The 25487-nt window shown below is 40.1% G+C and overlaps 2 protein-coding genes across 2 annotated transcripts; one reads left to right on the top strand and one right to left on the bottom strand.

Annotated features, from left to right (window-relative positions):
* Nucleotides 1-6594: 6594 nt before the first annotated feature.
* LOC108412173 lies at nt 6595-9901 on the bottom strand. Its single transcript, XM_017684098.2, has 4 exons — nt 9819-9901; nt 8305-8333; nt 7547-8031; nt 6595-7453 (listed from the first exon to the last, which is right to left on the bottom strand). Exons 2-4 carry the CDS (start codon nt 8325-8327, stop codon nt 6954-6956), a joined length of 1008 nt encoding a protein of 335 aa, XP_017539587.1. The 5' UTR covers nt 8328-8333; nt 9819-9901; the 3' UTR covers nt 6595-6953.
* A 98-nt stretch (nt 9902-9999) lies between these two features.
* Nucleotides 10000-13350, top strand: LOC108412170. The gene is made up of 2 exons (XM_037536786.1): nt 10000-10064; nt 11086-13350. The coding sequence occupies exon 2, from the start codon at nt 11094-11096 to the stop codon at nt 13149-13151; it is 2058 nt and encodes a 685-aa protein (XP_037392683.1). The 5' UTR covers nt 10000-10064; nt 11086-11093; the 3' UTR covers nt 13152-13350.
* Nucleotides 13351-25487: the final 12137 nt, after the last annotated feature.

The following is a 25487-nucleotide window of genomic DNA, read 5'->3' as shown; positions in this document are numbered from 1 at the left end:
GCTCCCAAAGTATCTTGGGAGATGGAGTTCACAACACTGAGAGGATCTGTCTGCGGCATGACAAAAACTGAGTAGTTCATTGCCTGTTCATGCTCATTTATGTCAAGAATGTACATGAGCACTAATGTTAGCTGCAATCTCAAAGCTTACAGCTACACAGTGAAAATGGGTAAGATTCTAGAAGTTCATCTTAAACTGTTCAGCTTGTAAAATGTTAGCGTATAAGACAGAATCAGAATCATTGTGCAGCATAAGCTGTGCTGCTATGTGTAGTTATGAATGCTGCTTTAGATACTTTATTTAAGATCTATATTGTTATTGATCATATTTAGTTATTTACCCCTTAATTCTCCTTTGGTTCTTAATAGTTGGGGCCATTTGTCATGAGTTTAGTGTCTTACAAATGCATTACACTATATTTGCACATTGCAGCAGTGATCCGTCTTCCATACAGTCATCTGTCAGTGATTTACTGTTGCTCCAGATACCAGGGTACCAATCTCACCCCCACTGAACTAAAGCACATGTGGACCAGTAGTGACTTAGCAAGGCTACTCTGCCTCTTTTTAATTCAAGTAAACTCCCGTTGCAGGCCCTGAGAGTTTATAGTAAATAAAGCTGGAGTAGTTGGAAACCTTTATGAGTATTTAGATTAATTGGTTGCTTGTTTTGAGAAGAGAAGTAAAAACGTGTGAGATATTTGTGGCGTGAGAGCACGAACTTAGACCTAAAAGTGTGGGTTTCATGACCAATGTGTGAGAGTTGGCAGCCCTGGTGGCATGAGAGAGCGTGAGAAAGTGACTTTTCAAATGTGTTTTCATATGTGAAAGGGCCACATACACTGCTGCTCTGTGGGGTAACACTTGAGCACAATAACAGGCTGTAAACAGACTGCTGCCACGAGCTTCGCACCAAGCTTTTGCATATGACTTTGGAAATCTGCTCAAGCTGGAACACTCAAGCAGGCCAATCAAAGCGGCCCTGGCAGTAGGCTGTATGCTTCAAAACAAAATTATATAAAACAATGGAAAAAAATCTCCCGCTCCCTTGTACCATCACTCGTGAACAAGACCGCGAGATACTTGAACTCCTGCACTTGAGGCAAGAGCCTATCCCCGACCCAGAGAGGGCTCTCCACGCTTTTCCGCCTGAGGACCATGGCCTCGGATTTGCAGGTACTGATTCTCATCCTGGCTGCTTCACACTGCTGCAAACCGATCCAACGAAAGCTGAAGTTCATGGCTTGATGTCCCCAATAGGACCACATCATCTGCAAACAGCAGCGATGTGACCTTGAGGTCACCAAACCGGACACCCTTCATCCCCTGACTGTGCCTAGAAATTCTATCCATAAAAATTATGAATAGAATCAGTGAAAAAGGGCAGCCCTGATGGAGTCCAACTCTCACTGGGAACAAGTCTGACTTACTGCCGGCCATGTGAACCAAACTCCTGCTTTGTTTGTACAGGGCCTGAATGGCTCGTAGCAAAGAGCCATGTACCCTGTACTCCTGAAGCAGACTTCGGCCTCAGTAATGGACAAGCCTATTCCCTTGTCCCCAGACTCTGCCTCCTCACTGGAGAACATGTCGGTGGGATTGAGAAGGTCTTCAAAGTATTCATTCCACCGCCCAATGACGTCTTCAGTCGAAGTCAACAGCACACCTTCTCCACTATATACAGTGCTATTGGCACACTGCTTTCCCCTTCTGAGTCGCCTGATGGTTTGCTAGAATCTTTTCGGAGCTGACTTAAAGTCACTTTCCAAGGCCTCACCAAACTCCTCCCACACCCCGGTTTTTGCCTTGGCGATGACTGAAGCCACAGATCGCTTGGCCTGTCGATACCTGCCAGATGCCTCTGGTGTCCCACAGGCCAACCATGCCCGGTAGGACTCCTTCTTCAGCTTGATGGCATCTCTCAACTGGAGTGTCCACCACCGGGTTCGAGGATTACCGCCCCGACAGGCACCAACTACCTTGCGGCCACAGCTACAGTCATCCACTTCAACAATGGAGGAGCGGAAAATGGCCCATTCTGAGTCAATGTCCCTCACCTTCCCCCATATCTGGTCAAAGTTCTGAAAGAGGTGTGAGTTGAAGATCAATCTGACAGGTTCTTCTGCCAGACGTTCCCAGCAAACCCTCACTATACGTTTAGGTTTGCCTGGTCTGACCCGCATCTTTCCCCACCACCTGATCCAACTCACCACCAGGTGTTCAGATCAGAGAGGCCATTCCTCCCAATCACACCCTTCCAGGTCTCACTGTCACTGCTCACGTGAGCGTTGAAGTCCCCCAGTAGGACAATAGAGTCTCCAGGAGGAGCACTTTCAAGCACCCTTCCCAAGGACTCTAAGAAGGCTGGGTACTCTGAACTGCTGTTCGGTGCATAAGCACAGACAACAGTCATGACCCGTTGCCCAACCCAAAGGTGTAGGGAAGCTACCCTCTTGTCCACCGGAGAAAACCCCAACATACAGGCGCCGAGTCGAGGGGCTATGAGAACGCCCACACCTGCCTGCCGCCTCTCACTATGGGCAACTCTAGAAAAGAATAAAGTCCAGCACCTCTCAAGGAGATTGGTCCCAGAGCCCAAGCTATGTGTTGAGGTGAGCCCAACTATATCTAACCGGTATCTCTCAACCTCGCACACCAACTCAGGCTCCTTTCCCACCAGTGAGGTAACATTCCAAGCTCCAAAAGCCAGTTTCAGCAACCGAGGATCAGAACGCCAAGGCACATGCCTTCGGACACTGCCCGATCCACAAAGCACCGAACCCCTACTACTGCCGTACTCTACTACTGAGACTCCTGTAACTCCTTTGGGCTGGGCCCGGCCGGGCACCATGAGAAAATGCCCGGCCACCAGACGCTTGCTGGCAAGCCCATCCACCGGGCCTGGCTCCAGGGTGGGGCCCCAGTAACCCTGATCTGGGAAGGATACACACGTCCTGTTTTCTTCTTATTTTCATAAGGGTAATTATGGATCACAATTTGTCTGACCTGTCACCTAGGACCAGTTTGCCATGGGAGACCCTACCAGGAGCTTTTGCTCCAGACAACATAGCTCCTAGGATCATTCAAGCATGCAAACCTCTCCAGCACGATAAGATGGTGATCCATGGAGAGGTATTAATATTTAGTAATGTTTAATAGATGTTTCTAATACATTTCTAAGACATTACTGGTTTTATTATAAACAATATTATGCTCTCTGTGTGGTTTTCTTTTGATGAAAATATCTGTTTACAATTTCTAAATGTATGATGACTTCCTAAAAATATCCCTAACACTCACACATGCATGATAAAATTAGGAAAATTAGAATATTAATGATGAGACTCAATTTCATATGCATGTGAAGGCAGACGAGCGAATACTTTTGGCAATACAGTGTACCATACATCATAATGTAGCATATGAATGTAAGCTTTTATATATAAAATAATATATTGCCTTGCTCTCATTTATATACATAAGTAATGAGTAACTTGGAAAGGTCCAGTCGAGCTCAGTACATTCAGAAACTTTAAGCACAGATACTGAAGATTGTTAGACTATATTGTTAGGCTTTTATTTACTGTTGCATCTAAAGTAATATATTAATGCTCCAAAGTGAGAGGTGTGAGCAGTAAAGAAGCAAAACAGGAACTGAGCCGCCTCAACAAGATGACACAGTGAAACCCCAACAAACAACTAAACCTTAATGACTGAAATGGAACTGAGGGAAAAGCAGGGAGAAGTAAAAGTGTTATCATTTAAAATACATTGCTTTTACAATCATTATGTATAACTGCACTACATGAGCAAAAGAACTGAACATTAACTAATGAAGTTGTAACATGTTTACTTAACATTAGTTGACCATTATTAATTATTAAGCTCAGTAGTTGTTTGATGAAATACTAACAAATTAGTAGGTGTTAATCCTTGTCTTCCATTCTTTTGGCCTCCCTTTGGTCTCACATGGGTGAATCAAAAGAACAATATTGCCCTTATAAAAACGGACATTGACATAATTACAATAAATGTTATTATCATCTTATTAAAAATCTTTACTACAAATAAATTCATATACTTTACAAACATTTAACACAGTTTACAAAAGTATCAGCATCAGAATAACTGCTCTGTTTCACCACAGATACAACAGCATGTTTTACCTGTTACTCTGAGAAGATGAGACGTGACGTATCCATTAATAAGAATTTTGGACATAAGTTTTTGAAAAGAATTAAACAGAGTTAAAGTATAACAGAAAACATATCTTTATTTCTCTAATAATGGTGGAATATATTCATCCTAATAAAGATGGTACATATTAAGAATATTCACAATTTTAATGAAATAGCCTGTTTTTGATAAATAAACTAAACAAGCAATTCACATTTTTGATGTCACATAACTAAGCAACACCACTGAATCAACAGATTACTCCTCACTGTGGCTGTTTTGATTACATTTCATCATCATGAAAGTAATGTTTTAAAAGACAGAAGATCTGATGAGGTCATTATTGCTCTAGTAATAGTCTTCTAATACAAAATCACTTTAATTTCAGTTTAAATTAATGTATGTAGCACTTTTCACAGTGTCCCTAGTGAGCAAACCAAGAGAAACAGTGGTAAAAAAACTCCCTAGGAGCAACCATATAACAGACTCAAATAGTGACATCATCCTCTGCTGATTTACACCAGAATGCAAAACAATAAGACAATGATGATAATTTTCTGCTCTCTCAGTGAAAAAAAAGCATCAATATATGGTTTGATTTTTTTTGTCACCACATTGTTTTACTTGCTGTTAATAACTGACTAGAATTAATTGATTTCTTTGGACCTAATTTCTGGGGACTGATGAACAACAACATCAACAAAAGTTTGTAAAAAGATAAAATGTTAACTCTTTTGTTTAAAATGAGAGTCAGATGTAGTCTGTGAACATGGCTATATATATATATATATATATATATATATATATATATATATATATTATGGCAGGTCAGACAGGAAATATTGCATGAACATTAATATATATGCAATGAACATTGAATATATTGAATGAAAATCACTGTTGAAGGGTTGAGGATGGCCAACAAAAACTTCAACAAACTAACAAACTCCAGGTGGACCTTAAAGGAAGGGAATTCTGCTAAAGTGATCAATATCTATACATGGTGATCCCTTGGACAGAGTGATCTGAGAGTAGCTAACATATGATGTGAAGCCACAGATGGGTGGAGCTTCAATATGTACATAATTTGACAAGGTGCAGAAGAAGAGTCAGATGAAGCCATAATTTCTGTTTGAAAAAATGCTCTTTTACTGAGAGCAAGGGAAAACAATGCCACTGGACAAGCAACCAAAACTGAGGTAGGTCACTCTTAGACCTACTCTTTCTTCTGAGGTTAACCAAACACAAACACACTCTCACTAACTCTGAGCTGGACACAAAATAACACAGTAAACACACACACACACACACACACACACACACACACACACACACACACACACACACACACAAACACACACGCACGCATGCACGCGCACACACACACACACTCTGTAACTGAAGAACAACAACATAACAACATTAAATAACAATGGAAACTGTGCTTGGCGGAAGAGGGCCAAGGCTACAACACTCAATGTTAATTCTCAATCTTAATCTCAATGTTTGATCCATATATATCAAAGTTCATTGTATATATATTGCTGGTGCCGGAAGAAAACTGAAAGGACCGGCCGTTTTTGGTTCGTTTATGAAGAGGAACCAGAGAGTGGATCACCTGTCCTGTGGAAAGTCTCAGTCTCAGCGAGCGCGCTCGGTACAGGAAGACAGAACCACTCTCATAATCAATCAAAGAGTTTATTAAGTCTTCTGCACAAAGAAAGAAGGGCACTCCTTCTTTTATACAAACACGTCCTGCCCTGTTGCGTATAAGCAAACAGGGTGGACCCAAATAAGTTGTCTAACAGTCATGAAATGCTAAGCTGACACTCACGGACCACCGGAACTGCCCAATGGAGGGGGGCTTCTGCTCTGTGTATGATAATCTTACCTACAAAAGGGAACAAATGGTTCTGGACGGAATGTCTTCATGATAAGAGAAGCAAGTTGTTTGTGCAAACTGCCAAGGACAGCAGCTACGCTTGCTGCAAAATCTGCTTAGAGCAGAGCTGGAGCAGAGTTAACCCTTTCAAAAACCTTGTTTCATTACTGTAGTTTGGAAAGGGCTCTTGGACATGATGCTACAGTGTGTGGGCTTGATGGGTGTTGATAGGTGTTATTTTTCTAGCACTCTTAGAAGTGCTTGGACCTCACCAATTGTCACTGTGTCTTTACTGTAATGTAATTTGTAGAGAGACCCTTAGCTCTCATGGCAGCCTGTAGAAATCAGCATGTTCTGTGTTTTTCAAAATGCATACATTTGTTGTAGTGACTGAAGAAAGAAATCTGAATATGGAAATATAGAACCAATTTTATTGCAGTGAAACAGAATTCCATACATAAACATTAATAGGATATTAATTGATTCCATACACAGACATTAGCAGATTATTAACTGCATTTATCTTAGGTTGAAGGAGAAAGTTACTCTACAAATGATAAGCATAGGCTAAATAGATCAATACAATTTTTTATATTCCATTTTTTCACCTTCTCTGACACGCTGAGAAATTAGACTTCTGCCTAAACAAAACTTCTAACATATATAAAAAAGTTATACTGAACCTGGCTAAATTTCCCCCAAAAACTATTTATACCAGTCATCATACTTCATTAAAGCTGTTTCAATTATAGACCTGAGCCATTCTGTAACTTCTGGTTTCTGTGGGCTCTTCCATGTACACAAAATGAATCATTTTTGATTGCGGAAATAATTTGGCTGTTTTTTAAATTCAGTACTATTTGAGATTCAAAATTAGGAAATATGGTTGTTCTCCATTATTTTTTATTGCTGGAAAATAAACTGAAAAGCTGATGAACAAAAGGTACATGGACCCTGCCTGCATTCATTTTCTCATATTCAGAGTCAGGTAAGCAAAGCCAGTTCCCTGCAATTTTATCAGCTGCCTTCATCAGATCCTCCATCACCTTCATCACTGGCCCCTGGAGAATATACCTTCGAGTCTGAATCTCAGCCACGCTGGACGTCCCACTCAGTTCACTCAGGACGCGGACGGCACTTCTCACTTTCTCCTGGAACTCAGCGATGGCGTCTCTCTGCTGATTCACTTTTCCAATCTCTTCATGGATCTGGTCTGCCTTTTTATGTTTTTGATTGATTTTGTGCTCAGTCTTAGAAATCTCGGACTTGTAGTCTGACACTTTGCTTTTGTATTTTTTCTTTTCTTTCTTTGATGCTTTCACTTCCTTTTCAGTCACTTTAATAGCACTTGAAGCTTTGGCTATTTCAACTTCTCCAGCAATTATCATGGCGGGACCTGCATGAAGAGAGAATCAACTAAATTTGAAGTTTACCATAAAATATAAGCTGTATGTAAAAACGGTTCAACAGTTAGTGATTGTGATCTCACCAACAACCCATCCGACTATGGGTATTAATGCCACTCCCCGTCCAACATCCCTCACGGTTGTAGCAGTGTCTTTCTTTTTTTCCTGTCTCTGAAGTTCTTCTCTTGTTGTGCTCAGATTTGTTTTGGCCAGCTCCAGGGCACCTTCAGAATTACTCAGTAAGTTTTCATTAGACATCTGTTTTATTTTCAGGTTCTGCAAGGTTTCTTGTGTAGCAGTCATCTTTTGTTCAAGTTTTCCCTCATCCTGTGTAAGGATCTCAATTCTTTCATCCAGACTCCTCAGCACTGCAGAGGCTGCCTGTTCTGACCGCTCCAGGCTCTGCTTGGCCTGCACAATCTGCTCCCTAATGTAGCTGTAGTTGGAGCACTGGCCACTGAAGGGATCTACATCTGCTTCAGTGAGGGCCTCGTAGACTCTTTTGATGGAGTGCATGCCATCTTTTAGAGGCTCAATAAATGCTGCATTTGAGTTGTTCACCACAACACTGTAGAAACAAACATAAAAGAGCAAAGGAGAAGAAAATATACATATGGTTACGAAACAAAGCATACAGACAAAAACATATGAGCAACTTTATCTGTGGCACCAATTTCCTGGAAAATCAAAGAATGGTTTGTATTTGTGTTGCTAAGCGACTGTTAATGATTTAAATATTCATTAACATTCATAAATATAAAACATAAATGAATTCATTTCAATGTAAAATGTTACAATTTAAATATTCTGCTACTTTGTATGTGGATGTTATTCAACTTACTCAGAAGAACGGGGTTGGCTCATGTTGATCTGACAGAAAATAAGGAATAGAAAGTAAATGTGTTATCAGAGAGACAGTGAGCCCATCTGGAGGCAACAGTAAGATACACAAAGAACAAGTAGAGTTGTAGTGTAGTAGTTGAGTTTGGTCTCGAGACAGTAAATTAATGCTCTCTATCTTGGTCTTGGGGGAAGGCAGACTGAGACTTACCCCATCTGAGGTAACTGGAAACTTTTTGTCTATCATTACTGAATATCAACAAAACTTTCAAACAGAATGAAACAGTCCTTTCTCTATACGATCATTTGCTTTCAAATGCTACAATACAAAGTTGGACTAAGACTATATTTACAACACACACACATACATATAAGCTTTACCTGGTCTGTCTTGTCTCAGTATCGCCACTCCTGGTATCAGTCTTGACTGAGACTCCACTGCTACTATGTCTATCTACTACTAAGTCTTAGTCTTGACTCAGACTCAATGTGTCCAGGTCTTGGTAATGATTCAGACTTTTGTCCAGGTCTCGGTAATAATCCAGTTTCCCATAGCAAGTCAACTGTTCAACTATTCTTGTTTCTGTGTTATAAAATTGCCTGCTATACCAGTTTATTTTCTCAAGCTGTGTGTTATACATTATCCTAGCTTAACATATTCATGCATAGGTACAGTACTGTGCAAAAGTCTAGGCACCCAAGACACATTTTCAAAATGCATTTATTTGTGTTTATTAGCTGAGAAAAGTGTTAATATTTGAATAAACAATATTTATTAATAATGATTTTATATATATATATATATATATATATATATATATATATATATATATATATATATATATATATAAATAATAGTGGATGTGAGTGTGTTTGTTTAACCATTTCCAAGCCTCTCCTCGAAGAAGCCCAGTATTATATGTAGTTAAAAAGCAGCTCCTGGTTTGACCAATCAGTGCTTCAGTAAATTGTGCTCATGATTTAATTGATGATATTAACAAGTCTCTGTGGCGGCTGTGAAGGTGTCAAGAAAAATATGGACCCAAGAAATTCTTGTTACTTTATTGTTTTTATGTTTATTTGAATTATGAATATGACTTTATTCCAATGTATATTGTGATAAACTCCCTGCTGAGGTAAATTGTTTAAAAATTTGCTTAGATGCCTAAAACCTTCGCACAATACTGTGTGTCCTTTCTAACTCAAACATCTCTGCTCATAAGCTTGAGCAGAAGACAATGGCAGAAGACAATGACACTTCTGATCTGGAAAGTCCCTGAGTTCAGTCAATGCAGAAACATGATAAAAAATGTCTTTTCTTACAAATTGATAACTGTTAAGGAGGCAATATGCCTAAAATCGGTTATGCTCTCAGTTTTACTAAATCAAAGATGTTTTTTGTCTAAATCAGCATGACCTCAATTTCAACCCAAATGAGTATACATATATGAAAAGTTAAATGACCGCCTTACAATACTTCATTACAAACAATCCATGAAGAGAATAAACTCTTACCCTCCCTTTAGTCCTTTTAGAGCTTTTATTGATGTAGCTCACCCGAGATGGTTGGTCTACTTGAGACCAAATAAGTCCATCCTTTTAAAGTGCAGCAGCTCACTTGGTGGGCTGGGCTTTTAGATCCTACAGACAATAAGTAGTTTGTGATGCTCATGTATTCTTTCATATCTTCTCTTCCATTCTGTTCAGCAGAGTTGAGAGAACGTCATCCACACCTTCACTGAAAACTTTTCAGATATCAAGGTAAGACCACTGATTTAAATATATTATTGACTGCGTGCTTTTTTATTTTTTAATACTTTGCAACACCTTTATTGACTTATTTATCAGTGTCCATTAACTGGATTAGGTTCCTTTCCAGTATTGTTAAAATAAATAAATAATTTTTAAAAACATACAAACAGGGATGTTTCTAGTCTTTTGGGGGCCCTATGCAGGCTCCTCATCTACGAATTGACTATCAAAGGCTGTCTAAACTTTATAACTGGTTAATTTGTTTATTGCTGATTGTACTTTCTTTTTTGAGCCATGATTAGCTAGTCACTTTTCATCCTCACTGAATCATCTTAGACAACATAATGGTACAATAACAACTCAGAAGTTGTCTCGGGACCTCCTTGTGGCTGCAAGGCCCTAAGCAGCATACAGATATCAATCAATTAGAAGAAAGAATTTTAATGTTCTAAACAAGTTCTCAGGATGCCACACCATATACAAACGTTTAAACACATGTTTTGCTTTGTTGATGTTTTAAATGAAATAACGTATAATCTACAGTGAACAAGATTCAATATGACTTTTTTTCTGCAAGTTTTTGTGTACAATTTCTACTTACTTGCTAAGCTTTAAATGCTGGAAAATATAAAATACGATATATGAAATGTTCCAATATGTTAAATACAGTAAATGAACAGTAATTTAAAATGTGCAGAAGTGTGTAGAGGATGTGTTAACATAGTTTCAAATTGAAAATCATTGTTTAATTTGACCATGGGCACCCCAGCTTTTGCATATGTTGCTGTTAGTTTGCCATTAAATGCAATGCTGTGTTGAATCCATTAAACCTTTATTACAAATGAGAATATTTTACTTAACCAGCTAACTTTAAACATAGTTCAGTCCAATTCTAGATTGTTTGTCATTAGTAGATCACTTTTAGCACTCCATGCCAACTTATACTGCTTGCCTATCCAGCTCTAGAGTTGTTTTATGTAAATATTTATATACACATGTTGTTTACATGTACATGTCCTGATTGTTTTAGTAGGAGCTATGGATTCCAAAATTGCTAAGACTTGTCAAAGCCTCACCACAGCTGAGGAGATGAGAAACCAAACTAAGCTTGTGATGCAGCCTTATGCCAACTGGGAAGAGTACCTGACTCCCGCACCACTCTCCATAGCCATCCTGGGAGAGCTGGTCTTCATCTCTTCCAATACAGATTTCTCCATCAACAAAAACCCACCCAAAGACGGCTACAAGCACATCAAATACCCAGATTCATTTCGTGCCTGTCTCATGCAAGTGTGTAACTCTGGCTGGTGGGCTTTCAATGAGGCCCACAAGAACATGGATCAGATTCGGCTTCACACCATGGCTGTTCCAGACTATATGAAGACTGCAGTGAAGATTCTGTTTCAAGGTAATGATGAAATTGTTGAAGCTCACCTTCCTGACCAGCTGGAGAACATTAGTGTCATTGCAAATGACTGTCTTGCACTGGCCGAATCAACAGAAAAGAGATTCACTGATGTCATCATTATTATCCAAGAGCTGCTGGAAGCCTGTATAAACGCTGAGCACTTTTATGGTGAAGAGCTGGAGGAAATCAAAAAGAAACTGGAAGAGAATAAAATTAGGAAAAAGTCATCAGAAGAAGCTGCTAAACGCTCTAAGAAGGCAGTTAAATTTATGAAAAAGCAGCTGAAGGAAGCACAGGCCACCTACCAGAAAGCAATGGATTCCCTCCCTGATGGATGGAACATGCTGGCCATGGAGTTTGCTGGAGCAATGGCGGAGAGTTTCACATCTGTAGTCACTGGCATGACGGCTATAGTGGCTCAGCCAGTGGTGCCAATTTTAAATGTTTCAAAAACTATTACAGTGGCAGCTGTAAAAGATACAAATTCTCCTGCAGATGGAGTGGATGAAATGAACATCTACAGCAAGTCTGCAGAAATCCTGACGTGGACAGTGAATATTCAACAGTATGTGCGCAGCAACAACATTGACTGGAAGGATCTGTATGATCAGAAAAACAAATCTACAAAAACAGACTTTGTGAAAAATCAGTTTGAAAGAATCAACAGCAGCTTGAACAGTTTCCCAGAATGTAAACCAAAGCAGCATGCCAAAGATTTATGTGAAGAGGCAATTAACATCTGTGAGGAACTGGCAAAATATGCACCAGATGGGAAATGTGAAGATAAGAAAACAAATGAGTTACATGAGCGAATCAGAAAACTGATTGAATCTGCCCGCACTTTTGACTGCAAGAGCAAAAATATCACAAAAACTCCCTCCCTGATTCCAAAACCACCCATGTTGTCAAAAGAAGGAAGCAAGATGCAGAGAGCTTTTGACAAGGGAACAGAGAATGTCAGATTTTCCGTGGAACAGAGCCGAGCTCAACTGGACAACACCAGAGAGCTCTATGATAAGAGTGTGGAGAACATGGAGAAAAACCAAAAGGAACTGACTGAAATCCTGATCACCATGAGAAACTGTGAAGTCAAAGAGATAGACTTTAACACCACCATAAAAATGCTGATCAAGGGGATGGATGCCATGGGGAAAGTGAAGGAGCAATGGGAGAAGATGTCACGCTTCTTTCAGATGGTGTCCAACATTGTGAAAGTCAGCTTGACCACAACTCTCAAAGATTTTGTCTCCACATCTACGAAGACTCAGTCACTTTCCTACAACTCAAAGCTCTTCTCCAAAGATCTGCTCTATAGTCAAGCATTTCAAGCCACTAACATCGCCAGCCTCGTCCACATGATCTCAGCAACCTACACTGAAGTGTCTGACAAGTATCTCATGGATCGTGTCAGCTCACTGGGGAAACTTATGGCCATGGACAAGACAAAATCAGAGTTTCAAAAGGAGCGTCTGCAGCTACAGAACTCCTGTGATAAGGCTCAGAAAGATATTTTACGCCTAGTTCTCAAGAACAAGGCTGAGTTTGAAAGGAATAGTGACTCAAGAATTAAGAAGATTGACAAAGAGTTGTTGGCCATTCTTCCCTCTGCTGCTCCAGAAGAAATGAAAAGCATTCAAGCAGCCGTCGAAAATGGATTCACAAAGGAGGAGGAAGCAGATTACTGCTGAGTGTATTTGTAAAAGTCTTACTCATGTAGTGGCAAGATTAAATGAGAATAATAATGACTAGATTGCTTTGATTTTCCCCACATTAATGTTGCTTAATAGATAATGGATAAGGTATGGATAATATCTGAAAGATACACTATATTGATAAAAGTATTCACTCAAGCCCTGCAAATCATTGAATTCAGGTGTTCCCTTCACTTCCATGGCCACAGGTGTATAAAATAGCACCTAGACATGCAGACTGCTTCTACAAACATTTGTGAAAGAATGGGTTGCTCTCGGGAGCTCAGTGAATTCCAGCGTGGTGCTGTGATAGGATTCCACCTGTGCAACAAATCCAGTCTTGAAATTTTCTCACTGCTAAATATTACATAATCAACTCTCAGTGGTATTATAACAAAGTGGAAGCGATTGCGATCGACAGCAACTCAGGCACGAAGTGGTAGGCCACGTAAAATGACAGAGTGGGGTCAGTGGATGCTGAGGCGAATAGTGGGCAGAGGTCGCCAACTTTCTGCAGAATCAATCGCTACAGATTTCATGTGGCCTTTAGAGTAGCTCAAGAACAGCATAGAGAGCTTCATGGAATGGGTTTCCATGGCCGAGCAGTTGCATCCAAGCCTTACATCAACAAGCACAATGTAACGTGTCGATTGCAGTGATCTAAAATGGTGGTGTAAAGGAGAAACTTTAGAGCAGTGGAGACATGTTCTCTAGAATGATGAGTCAGGCTTCTCTGTCTGGCAATCCCATGGACGAGTCTGGGTTTGGTGGTTGTCAGGAGAACAGTACTTGTCTGACTGCACTGTGCCAAGTGTAAAGTTTGGTGGAGGGGGATTATGGTGTAGTGATTGTGGAAAGCCTTTTCAGAAGAGTTGAAGCTGTTATAGCTGCAAAGGGTGGGTCGATATCATATTAAACCCTATGGTTTAAGAATGAGATGTCATTTAAGTGCATATGCGTATGAAGGCAGACGAGTGAATACTTTTGGCAATATAATGTATCTAACCTGTAGTCTCTAGGCTTCTCATATTATGTGTGTTAAGCAAATATACCACTGTTAGCTATGTGTAATGTGACAGACTTATATAATTGCTTCATTAATAAAATTATTGATATCCTTGCATATTTACTTTTTTGCTTATTCATGGTGCTTTTAATGAGTTTGCATTTTGTAATGATTAATAAATTCATGTTTATGATCAAATGAGACTTATGTATCTGTCCTTGTTCCAGTATTATAACTTTGAGTATATATTCTTACATGTACCTCTGCCCAAAAAAAAAACAATAATGAATTCACATGAATAGACATCCACTAGATGGCAGCATAACATACCTCTACTATGACATCAGTAAAATTCCTTTCCTGCATGTTGATTTATATATACATATGTAGAGAGAGAGCTGATTTCAGCCTTTTATAATGGCAGTGGTAAGTGTTTTGTCTACCCCTAGCAGCAATTCAGGTAGGCTAGGAAGGTGGATGTTGGTCAAACATAACACTAACTTAAAACAGCATTAAGGCTTCATCATTTTTCATATTCATCATCCTGATATTATAGTATCACACTACATTGCTTCTGTGATGTGAATTCATTATGACATGTTTTTAGCCAAATAGGAGTGAAATACATCACAATCTAGTGTGTTTTGAAATTAAAGCTAATACTATTTCTTGTTTTGAAGCATGGTATAAACTGGAATAAACAAACAAAAGAAGCTCAGGCATGAGTAAACTGTGCTGGACCTCCATGGACAATTTTAAGTTTTATAAAGGCTTTACACAGCAGGAAATAAAGCATTAAGGACTCATCGAAAAGGAAACTTTTCATTTTGATGAAAGGGGTCTCCCATGCAAGCCAGTGTATGCAACTCCCACCTGCTAACTGAATTATGATAATAATAAACTAGGAGGTTAAAGGCTAGCCCATCTTCTTGAACTACAGCTAACGCAACATCATTGAACAGCTCAACACACTTGGAGGAGAACACTAATCTCCAGTTCGTTCACATCAGTTTACTGACCCCTGTGCTGGTTACCATACTAAGTGAGGGCCAAACGCCACTCCCAGCCTCAGATATTAGTGGCATTGCTGGAGATCCTACACTTGATTTCACCACTCAGGAGCATTCATTCTATAAATTCTATTCTTTCTATTCTAAAATTTCTTGTACAGACAAATATAGGCAAGAAAATCACCTTTAATAATAATAGTTGTTCCAGTGTAATCCTGCTCACTATGTTTTCATAATGTACCTTTAATCTGATTAATGTTCGTTTTCTGTAACTGTAGCAAAATATGGTTGCTTTTTCTGGTATCCTGATTAATGATGTTATATGTAATCAGTGGTGGAAGAAGTATACAAATCCTGTACTTGAGTTAAAGTAGAGATACCCAAATAAAATATAACTTCAGTAAAAGTAGAATTTCCTCCCTTTAGACCTCCACCTGATTAAAAGTACAAAAGTATTGGCCTTCAAATGTACTTAAGTATCGAAAGCAAAAGTACTAAAAGATTAAAAGATTACTCTAATGTCCTATTAACCCTGAAGACAATTATCATTATCATGTAGAACCAAGTTGCTCTGAATTAACTTTTTGCAAACAAGCAAAGTTTCAGTTTAAGATTTATTTGCAGCTTAGTTCTAATGTTGGAAAAGTTGTAGACTCTCAAAAGCAGATTTCTGTGTTAGTATCTAGTTATTCTGGTGCCCTCAGTATTCTTATCCTCTTACATTAGTTGAAGGGATCAGTCATCTCCTGTCTTCATCATCTTCTTTTCATTATATACATGTTATCCATGGTCTTTAGTTTACTCTTACACTGATAATACCCAAATCTATGTGAACACCAATGCTGCCTCCACCCTGCTCACATATCCCATTTTGAAAATCTTAGACTGTTTTTAAACTGTTTTCTAGTTTAACTTGTCTTGTTTTATTTGTTATTCTTCTAACTTTTTTTATAAATGGAGTTATAAATAAACACATTAAAAACTAAATGAATTGCCATTTAATAAACATCTCTCCATTTTCTGTGTTCATTTTATTTTTTACTGTTCACAGTTTTTTATGGGTTGTATAAAAATGTTTCCGTTACAGTCAAACGTAACTATTCTTAACTGACAGTTATGGAGTATATAAGGAAACATACAAAAATACAAGGTTGCTGAGCAAATGTTTCTGTACCAGTATAAGGATGACTCAGGAGGCAGGAATGAAGGATGACAATTTTAATCCTCAATGGGATTTTACAAGTTAAAGGTCAAAAATTCAGTATAAATTTAAACATATTTGAAATAGGACCAGTTCTCAGTCCACGTCTTGGAGTGTTGACCCCCTTGCAGGCCCTGTTGGATTGAGATGGCAGGTGGGGAGAATAGAACCAAGGGCTCTATAGGGCTGGGAACCCTTGGGCTTGATTGATCTATGAAGCTAAGCAAGGCTGGTCCGCTCAGTGATTGGATGGCAGATCACGTTGCCTTGTCAATAATTCAAAGCTGTTAAGAATTTCCCTGTTGTGGGACTAATAAATGATTATCTTATCTACCACCTTGACAATTGGACAGGGACCAAACTGGTGGTGGTGGTGGGGAGGAAGGAGGGGTACGCTGAAATGTCAGAACCTGAACGCAGCCGAATATGTCCATAAGTCAAGTCATTTTAAAGACGGATGTGTGCCGGCAATTGGTCAGTTGTAATGAATGAATGATCAGCCTTTAGAGTCTTCCTGGCAGAACTTTACTAAAACTTCCAGTTCTATCAAGAAGACTCAGGAGGGAGGAATGAAGGAAGCCCAATTTAATTCTTAATGGCATTTAACTGGAACCTCATGCTCATTGCATTCACACATTAGCTGGGACCACAAGCCCACAGAATTCACTCCACTGACTAGGGGCCATGGGTCCATTGCCCTCACTTATGTGGTCAGGGCCATAGGCCCATTGCATTCACTCATTAGCTTGGGACCACTGACTTATTACAAGCACTAAATAAGTTAACATGCACTCTATTAGTGTATTAATAGATCCATCATAATAACTCCATTAACGTAGGGCTCATACATGCACTTCATTAGTTTAGAGCCACAGGCCCATACATGCACACCCATATATGCTCTCTGTTTGTTTAGGGACTTGTGTCCATACATGCACTTCCTTAGCACAAGGCCATATACACATTCATGCTCTTTGTTTATTTACACTCTGTTAGCTAAGAGCCACAGGCACATACATGCACTCTGTTAGCATACGGCCAAGGGCCCTTACATGCACTCTGTTAGTGTAGGACCATGGGCCCATACATGCTGTCCATTTGTTTAGGGCCACGGGCCAATACATGCACTATGTTTGTGTAGGGCGAAGGACCCTTACATGCACACCATTAATGTAAGGCCATGGGCTCATACATGCCCTCCATTTGTTTAGGAACTTATACCGTTAGCTTAGGGCCACTGGCCCATGCATGCATTCCATTAGTTTGGGGCATGGGCCCATTCATGCAGCTAAATCAGCATTCTATAATGGTATTCTACATATGCTGAACACTACAACAAGCATAGGAATGCTCACTGGAAATAACATAATGTCTGATATTGTGTCCAAAATGGTCCCTATTCACTCTACCCTATGTTCTAAAATCTGGCTCAGTGTAAAGAACACCATTCTAGGGAACATAATTTGTGATGATTGGAAACTATTTTACTAATTTTGTATTAGAAAACCTCTGGTGGATCATGTGAACATCTTGTGAACAGCGCTTAACTGAAACTGTTCTTTGCTGAAACTACAAGTCTGGTATTATAGGGCATTATATTCACCTACATGTTCATGGTAATCCAGCTCTGACCGTGTTTGAAGGTTCAACACTCCATATGATGAATTTTCCTATTAGAAAGAAACATTTTACTGTCAAAAGCACAAATAATAACTCTAAATCACTTTTTATCTGGTTAAATAATAATTGGGAAAACTTTACCTGCTTTCTGACACAGGATAAGCACAGGTCGTGATCATCAAGCCAAGAAACCTACAAAGCAATATACTACCATTCAAAGATTGGGAAGTCATAAGAAATGGAATACTTTATTGTCAATTGACGGTAAGGACATAAATAGAAAAAGAAAATAATAAAGGCGTAAAGATAAATACAATGAGATAATATATACAGACATACAAGTGCAAAATGAAATAATATGTAGTGCAAGATGAAAAATATCTTGGTCTTAGTCTTAAGGAGGGGAGGAGGGACTTAAGGAGGGAAGAAGCTTTTTTTTAATATGTTTTTGCTCTGATTGATCTGAATCTCTTTCCCAACAGCAGGGGGAGAAACAGGTTATGTCGAGGGTGAGTGGGAGTACTTTAAAATATTGCTGGCTTTCTTTTGGATTCAGCTACTGTAAGTGTCTTTGAGGTGTGGTTGCATCATACCAATAGCACGCTTTGCTGCCCTCACCACCTGCTGCAGGACCTTTCCATTCTGAACAACACCTTGCAGCAGTAGGTGAGTAGGTTCTCTATTGCTGACTTATAGAAGCTGGTGATTAGAGAGGTGCATGCGCCTTAACTTCCTGAGGAGAGGAAGTTATGCCTCTGCTGGGCTTTCTCTGCCCGATGGGAGGTGTGTGTGGTCCAGGTAAGATCAGCTGAGATGTGCACACCAAGGTACTTAAAGTTCTCTACCTTCTACACCTCCTTCCCCATGTATGCAGAGGGAAGTGTGTGCTTTGATGCCGAAGTCCAGGCTACTCAGTTTTTGTACCAGTGTGTGGGGGATAACTGTATTAAAAGCTGTGCTAAAATCCACAAACAGCCTTCTTACATATGTATGGGCTGTGTGGAGACAATAACTGATAAAATGTAGATTCAAATATTATCATTCAGGACAAATCTGACACTGATTTCTTATTTTCATGTATTTATTTATTTATGATGCTCAGTTTCTAGTTATCTACTCATTTAAAACATGTCATGGTGCACAGGACCAGAATATTTGAATATGTTTATACATTTTTCTGCAACCAAAATCACAGATGTTTGATCAAGCCTGAAAAACTGACATTTCATGTGTATTATCCTTGCTTGTGAGAGGCTGTGTGTTTATGAGTGTGCATGTGTGTTAGTTAAATGGTTAAGTCATTTAGCCATGCCCCTCTGATCCATTTGTGTAAGAGCCTTTTGTATGTTTCTCTCAGTCCATCTCACTGTGGAGAAAAGGAGAAAAGAGGACAGTTGATGTTGATGCACTTGAGGGTTATCTAGTTGGAACTGGTCAGTTTGTTGGTATACCTCAAGGAAATGTATTGTCCCTCTATGTTTTTTGCTTATGTCAGTATTTATGTGGGGAAAGCATAGTAGAATCTTAAAGATGTATTTGCTTACCGTAAAAACCTGTGACTGTATTAATTGTACTGCAGAGGACAGCCAGACTGAGCCTTCCGCATCTGAGTCACCCCCTAAGACAGGCCCAGAAAAAGACCCCAAATCTCAACTAGAGAAAAAAGTCAAAGCATCAGCTCTGTATAAGCCTCATAAACAAAAACAAGCCTGAAGAGAGCAGTGAAGGCCAAAACAGCCAAGCTGAGCCAGGGCTCAGAGAAGGCCATCTTGTGGGCAGTCGTGGGCTGGAGGTTAGGGAACCGGAAGGTTGCCGGTTCGATCCCCAGTGTCGACAGTACATAACTGAGGTGTCCTTGAGTAAGACACCTAACCCCCAATTGCTCCCTGGGTGCTGCGGATAGGGCTGCCACCGCTCTGGGCAAGTGTGCTCACTGCCTCCTAGTGAGTATGTGGTGTTTCACTGCCCAGATGGGTTAAATGCGGAGGTGAAATTTCCCCGTTGTGGGACTAATAAGGGTAATTTAATCACTTAATCTTAGTCCCTTCCTCTACCTTGCAGAAATTACCCCACCACCACAGTCATGACCACCATACACTAAGCAAAGGTCATCTGCACGAGCAGTATGAGAAGCCTGGAACTGCACAGGTACTGTGTGTAAAGTGGAAGTGAGAGAGAGTATCAAGGTCATAGGGATGTTTAAGCAAAGTTATTCATTTTTATTCTGAAAAGATTCATTTTAATGAATTAATAAAAAAAACATACTGCAATTATTATTATTGTTGTTGTTACTGTATAAATTGTGTTTATTTGTCTTTCTTTTGTTGGTGCTTTTTAATGAATATGACAAGGTGATGAAAAAACACAGCACTGTTAAACAGTTATGTTCATAGCAAGTAGCACAAAATGCTAATCTGGTGATCCTGGATGCTGGTGACATTTGAATGAATCAGTGATGAACAGTTCAGAAATGTAGAGGAAACAGCATCCTGTTAACCAATGTCTTCAAAAAAGGTCATTTACCTAAACATTTTGTAAACTCTGGTCAGTGGACAGACAGTTAACCAGCCAACAATCTCTTGATCACTTTTAGACCATCATTAAGCACTCCAGAGCAGGAGGAAGCTTATTTGGCTGTATAAGACTAACATTGTCACCTCAAATCACGTAGTAAGCAATGGAGCATCCTGTATGACTATAACTGGGTTCCACTAAACAAACATTCATTTCCCCACAGAAGGCATGGTTTTATAAAATTGATGAGTGTCTGTGTCAAATTCATTTACTTATTTTGATGATTTAAATTATTGGATTTGTTGAATATTATCAATTTCTAATGCAGCTCTACAAGGCCACCACAGAGCAGCTGTGCCATGCAGCTTCATGAAGCAGAAACAGTCCAAAGTGCAGCTATACCACATAGAATGTGCTGTAACCTACACCCTAGAGTACAGGCTAGAGAATGGCTGCACAAAGTTGGGGGTGTGTTGTCTGAAGGTTATGCATAAAGACAGCCAAGCTTTAGCCTTTGCATTAGCGTTAGTTTTTAGCAGAAGCATTGGAATTAGTTCAAGGAGTTACAAGTAAAGGCATTTAGTGAAGGTATAAGCACAACAATTACACCAACAAACAAAATACTTACGATAAGCATGAAAACAAGAAGTTATCCAAAAAGGAGTTCCATGCAGAGAGTACTAACAAGGCATCACTTATAAATGGCTTGATCACTGAGAAAAGCCTGGACATGCTCCTTCGTACTGAAACATGGCAACAAGCAGGGGATTTCCTGAATCTAAATCTAATAGTATCCACACACTTTACTTACCTATTGTAATGGTGCAACCTCCAAAAGAAGAGGCACCGGGATTTACGTACGGCAAAGTTGGCGCTATGGGCGTGGGTGTGGATACGAGGAGGCGAGACTCCAAGTTCAAGTGCACACGTGCTTATTTTATTACACACAAAAACAAAAGAAAAACGGAGTCAAACAGAAATAAAACGAAAGATAAACTTGAGGCTTCGCTGCAAGGCTAATCCTCATCACACAGGTTATTCCCTAGCTGTTACAAGCAGCTAACAGCATCACACCGGGATTACACCACTCCTCCCACAGGTAGCCGAGAAGACCTAGCTGAAAGAACACCGAGCGTTCTTATCGTCAAAGCCCCGCCCCAACTAAACTTGCTCGGAGGGACGATGTCCCAGGGCTCTAATTTACATACACACACATACATATATACACACCCATCTACACAGCTATTGACTAGTCGTGACTACTATATACATATTACCGGTAAGTATTCATTAATTAACTAATTAATTCCTTTGCAGGTTTTCCCCCTTTAGAACACTGAGGCCCCTCTCAGTGATCTGAATCTCTTTCCCAACAGCAGGGGGAGAAACAGGTTATGTCGAGGGTGAGTGGGAGTACTTTAAAATATTGCTGGCTTTTGGATTCGGCCACTGTAAGCGTCTTTGAGGTGTGGTTGCATCATACCAATGGCATGCTTTGCTGCCCTCACCACCTGCTGCAGGACCTTTCCATTCTGAACAACACCTTGCAGCAGTAGGTGAGTAGGTTCTCTATTGCTGACTTATAGAAGCTGGTGATAAGAGAGGTGCATGCGCCTTAACTTCCTGAGGAGAGGAAGTTATGCCTCTGTTGGGCTTTCTCTGCCCGATGGGAGGTGTGTGTGGTCCAGGTAAGATCAGCTGAGATGTGCACACCAAGGTACTTAAAGTTCTCTACCCTCTACACCTCCTTCCCCATGTATGCAGAGGGAAGTGTGTGCTTTGATTACTGAAATCCACCATCATTTTCTTGGATTTTGTGCTTTATGTCTGGGTTATAGTAACAGCACCATTCTGTCAGATGCAGAACCTCCTCCCTATAGGCTGCCTCATGATTGTCTGATGTCAGTTCTTCTGTGGTGATATCATCTGTAAATTTGATAATGGTGTTGGTAGGGTGAATAGAGGAGCAGTCATGGGTAAACAGGGAGTAGCGGAGGGGCTGAGGACACACCCCTGTGGTGTGCCAGTATTCAAGATGAGAGTGGGTGATGTCTGATCTCCCATCCTGACATTCTGGGGTCTGTTGCTCAGAAGGTCCAGCATCCATGTGCACAGTGAACTGCCTAAGTCCAGGCTACTCAGTTTTTGTACCAGTGTGTGGGGGATAACTCTATTAAAAGCTGTGCTAAAATCCACAAACAGCCATCTTACATATGTATGGGCTGTGTGGAGACAATAACTGATAAAATGTAGATTCAAATATTATCATTCTGGACAAATCTGACACTGATTTCTTATTTTCATGTATTTATTTATTTATGATGCTCAGTTTCTAGTAATCTACTCATTTAAAACATGTCATGGTGCACAGGACCAGAATATTTGAATATGTTTATACATTTTTCTGCAACCAAAATCACAGATGTTTGATCAAGCCTGAAAAACTGACATTTCATGTGTATTATCCTTGCTTGTGAGAGGCTGTGTGTTTATGAGTGTGCATGTGTGTTAGTTAAATGGTTAAGTCATTTAGCCATGCCCCTCTGATCCATTTGTGTAAGAGCCTTTTGTATGTTTCTCTCAGTCCATCTCACTGTGGAGAAAAGGAGAAAAGAGGACAGTTGATGTTGATGCACTTGAGGGTTATCTAGTTGGAACTGGTCAGTTTGTTTGTATACCTCAAGGAAATGTATTGTCCCTCTATGTTTTTTTGCTTATGTCAGTATTTATGTGGGGAAAGCATAGTAGAATCTTAAAGATGTATTTCCTTACCGTAAAAACCTGTGACTATTATTTGTACTGCAGAGGACAGCCAGACTGAGCCTTCCGCATCTGAGTCACCCCCTAAGACAGGCCCAGAAAAAGACCCCAAATCTCAACTAGAGAAAAAAGTCAAAGCATCAGCTCTGTATAAGCCTCATAAACAAAAACAAGCCTGAAGAGAGCAGCGAAGGCCAAAACAGCCAAGCTGAGCCAGGGCTCAGAGAAGGCCATCTTGTGGGCAGTCGTGGGCTGGAGGTTAGGGAACCGGAAGGTTGCCGGTTCGATCCCCAGTGTCGACAGTACATAACTGAGGTGTCCTTGAGTAAGACACCTAACCCCCAATTGCTCCCTGGGTGCTGCGGATAGGGCTGCCACCGCTCTGGGCAAGTGTGCTCACTGCCTCCTAGTGAGTATGTGGTGTTTCACTGCCCAGATGGGTTAAATGCGGAGGTGAAATTTCCCCGTTGTGGGACTAATAAGGGTAATTTAATCACTTAATCTTAGTCCCTTCCTCTACCTTGCAGAAATTACCCCACCACCACAGTCATGACCACCATACACTAAGCAAAGGTCATCTGCACGAGCAGTATGAGAAGCCTGGAACTGCACAGGTACTGTGTGTAAAGTGGAAGTGAGAGAGAGTATCAAGGTCATAGGGATGTTTAAGCAAAGTTATTCATTTTTATTCCGAAAAGATTCATTTTAATGAATTAATAAAAAAACATACTGGAATTATTATTATTGTTGTTGTTACTGTATAAATTGTGTTTATTTGTCTTTCTTTTGTTGGTGCTTTTTAATGAATATGACAAGGTGATGAAAAAACAAAGCACTGTTAAACAGTTATGTTCATAGCAAGTAGCATAAAATGCTAATCTGGCGATCCTGGATGCTGGTGACATTTGAATGAATCAGTGATGAGCAGTTCAGAAATGTAGAGGAAACAGCATCCTGTTAACCAATGTCTTCAAAAAAGGTCATTTACCTAAACATTTTGTAAACTCTGGTCAGTGGACAGACAGTTAACCAGCCAACAATCTCTTGATCACTTTTAGACCATTATTAAGCACTCCAGAGCAGGAGGAAGCTTATTTGGCTGTATAAGACTAACATTGTCACCTCAAATCACGTAGTAAGCAATGGAGCATCCTGTATGCCTATAACTGGGTTCCACTAAACAAACATTCATTTCCCCACAGAAGGCCATGGTTTTATAAAATTGATGAGTGTCTGTGTCAAATTAATTTACTTATTTTGATGATTTAAAGTACTGGATTTGTTGAATATTATCAATTTCTAATGCAGCTCTGCAAGGCCACCACAGAGCAGCTGTGCCATGCAGCTTCATGAAGCAGAAACAGTCCAAAGTGCAGCTATACCACATAGAATGTGCTGTAACCTACACCCTAGAGTACAGCCTAGAGAATGGCTGCACAAAGTTGGGGGTGTGTTGCCTGAAGGTTATGCATAAAGACAGCCAAGCTTTAGCCTTTGCATTAGCGTTAGTTTTTAGCAGAAGCATTAGAATTAGTTCAAGGAGTTACAAGTAAAGGCATTTAGTGAAGGTATAAGCACAACAATTACACCAACAAACAAAATACTTACGATAAGCATGAAAACAAGAAGTTGCCCAAAAAGGAGTTACATGCAGAGAGTACTAACAAGGCATCACTTATAAATGGCTTGATCACTGAGAAAAGCCTGGACATGCTCCTTCGTACTGAAACATGGCAACAAGCAGGGGATTTCCTGAACCTAAATCTAATAGTATCCACACACTTTACTTACCTATTGTAACGGTGCAACCTCCAAAAGAAGAGGCACTGGGATTTACGTACGGCAAAGTTGGTGCTATGGGCGTGGGTGTGGATACGAGGAGGCGAGACTCCAAGTTCAAGTGCACACGTGCTTATTTTATTACACACAAAAACAAAAGAAAAACTGAATCAAACAGAAATCAAATGGAAGATAAACTTGAGGCTTCGCTGCAAGGCTAATCCTCATCACACAGGTTATTCCCTACCTGTTACAAGCAGCTAACAGCATCACACCGGGATTACACCACTCCTCCCACAGGTAGCTGAGAAGACCTAGCTGAAAGAACACCGAGCGTTCTTATCGTCGAAGCCCCGCCCCGACTAAACGAATAACTTGCTCGGAGGGACGATGTCCCAGGTTTTCCCCCTTTAGAACACTGAGGCCCCTCTCCCTCCCTGAAG

Source organism: Pygocentrus nattereri, chromosome 1 (assembly GCF_015220715.1).
Source record: "Pygocentrus nattereri isolate fPygNat1 chromosome 1, fPygNat1.pri, whole genome shotgun sequence".
NCBI lineage: Eukaryota > Metazoa > Chordata > Actinopteri > Characiformes > Serrasalmidae > Pygocentrus > Pygocentrus nattereri.
Note: the sequence above shows the minus strand (reverse complement) of the source record. Positions and strands in the feature narration are given on the sequence as shown.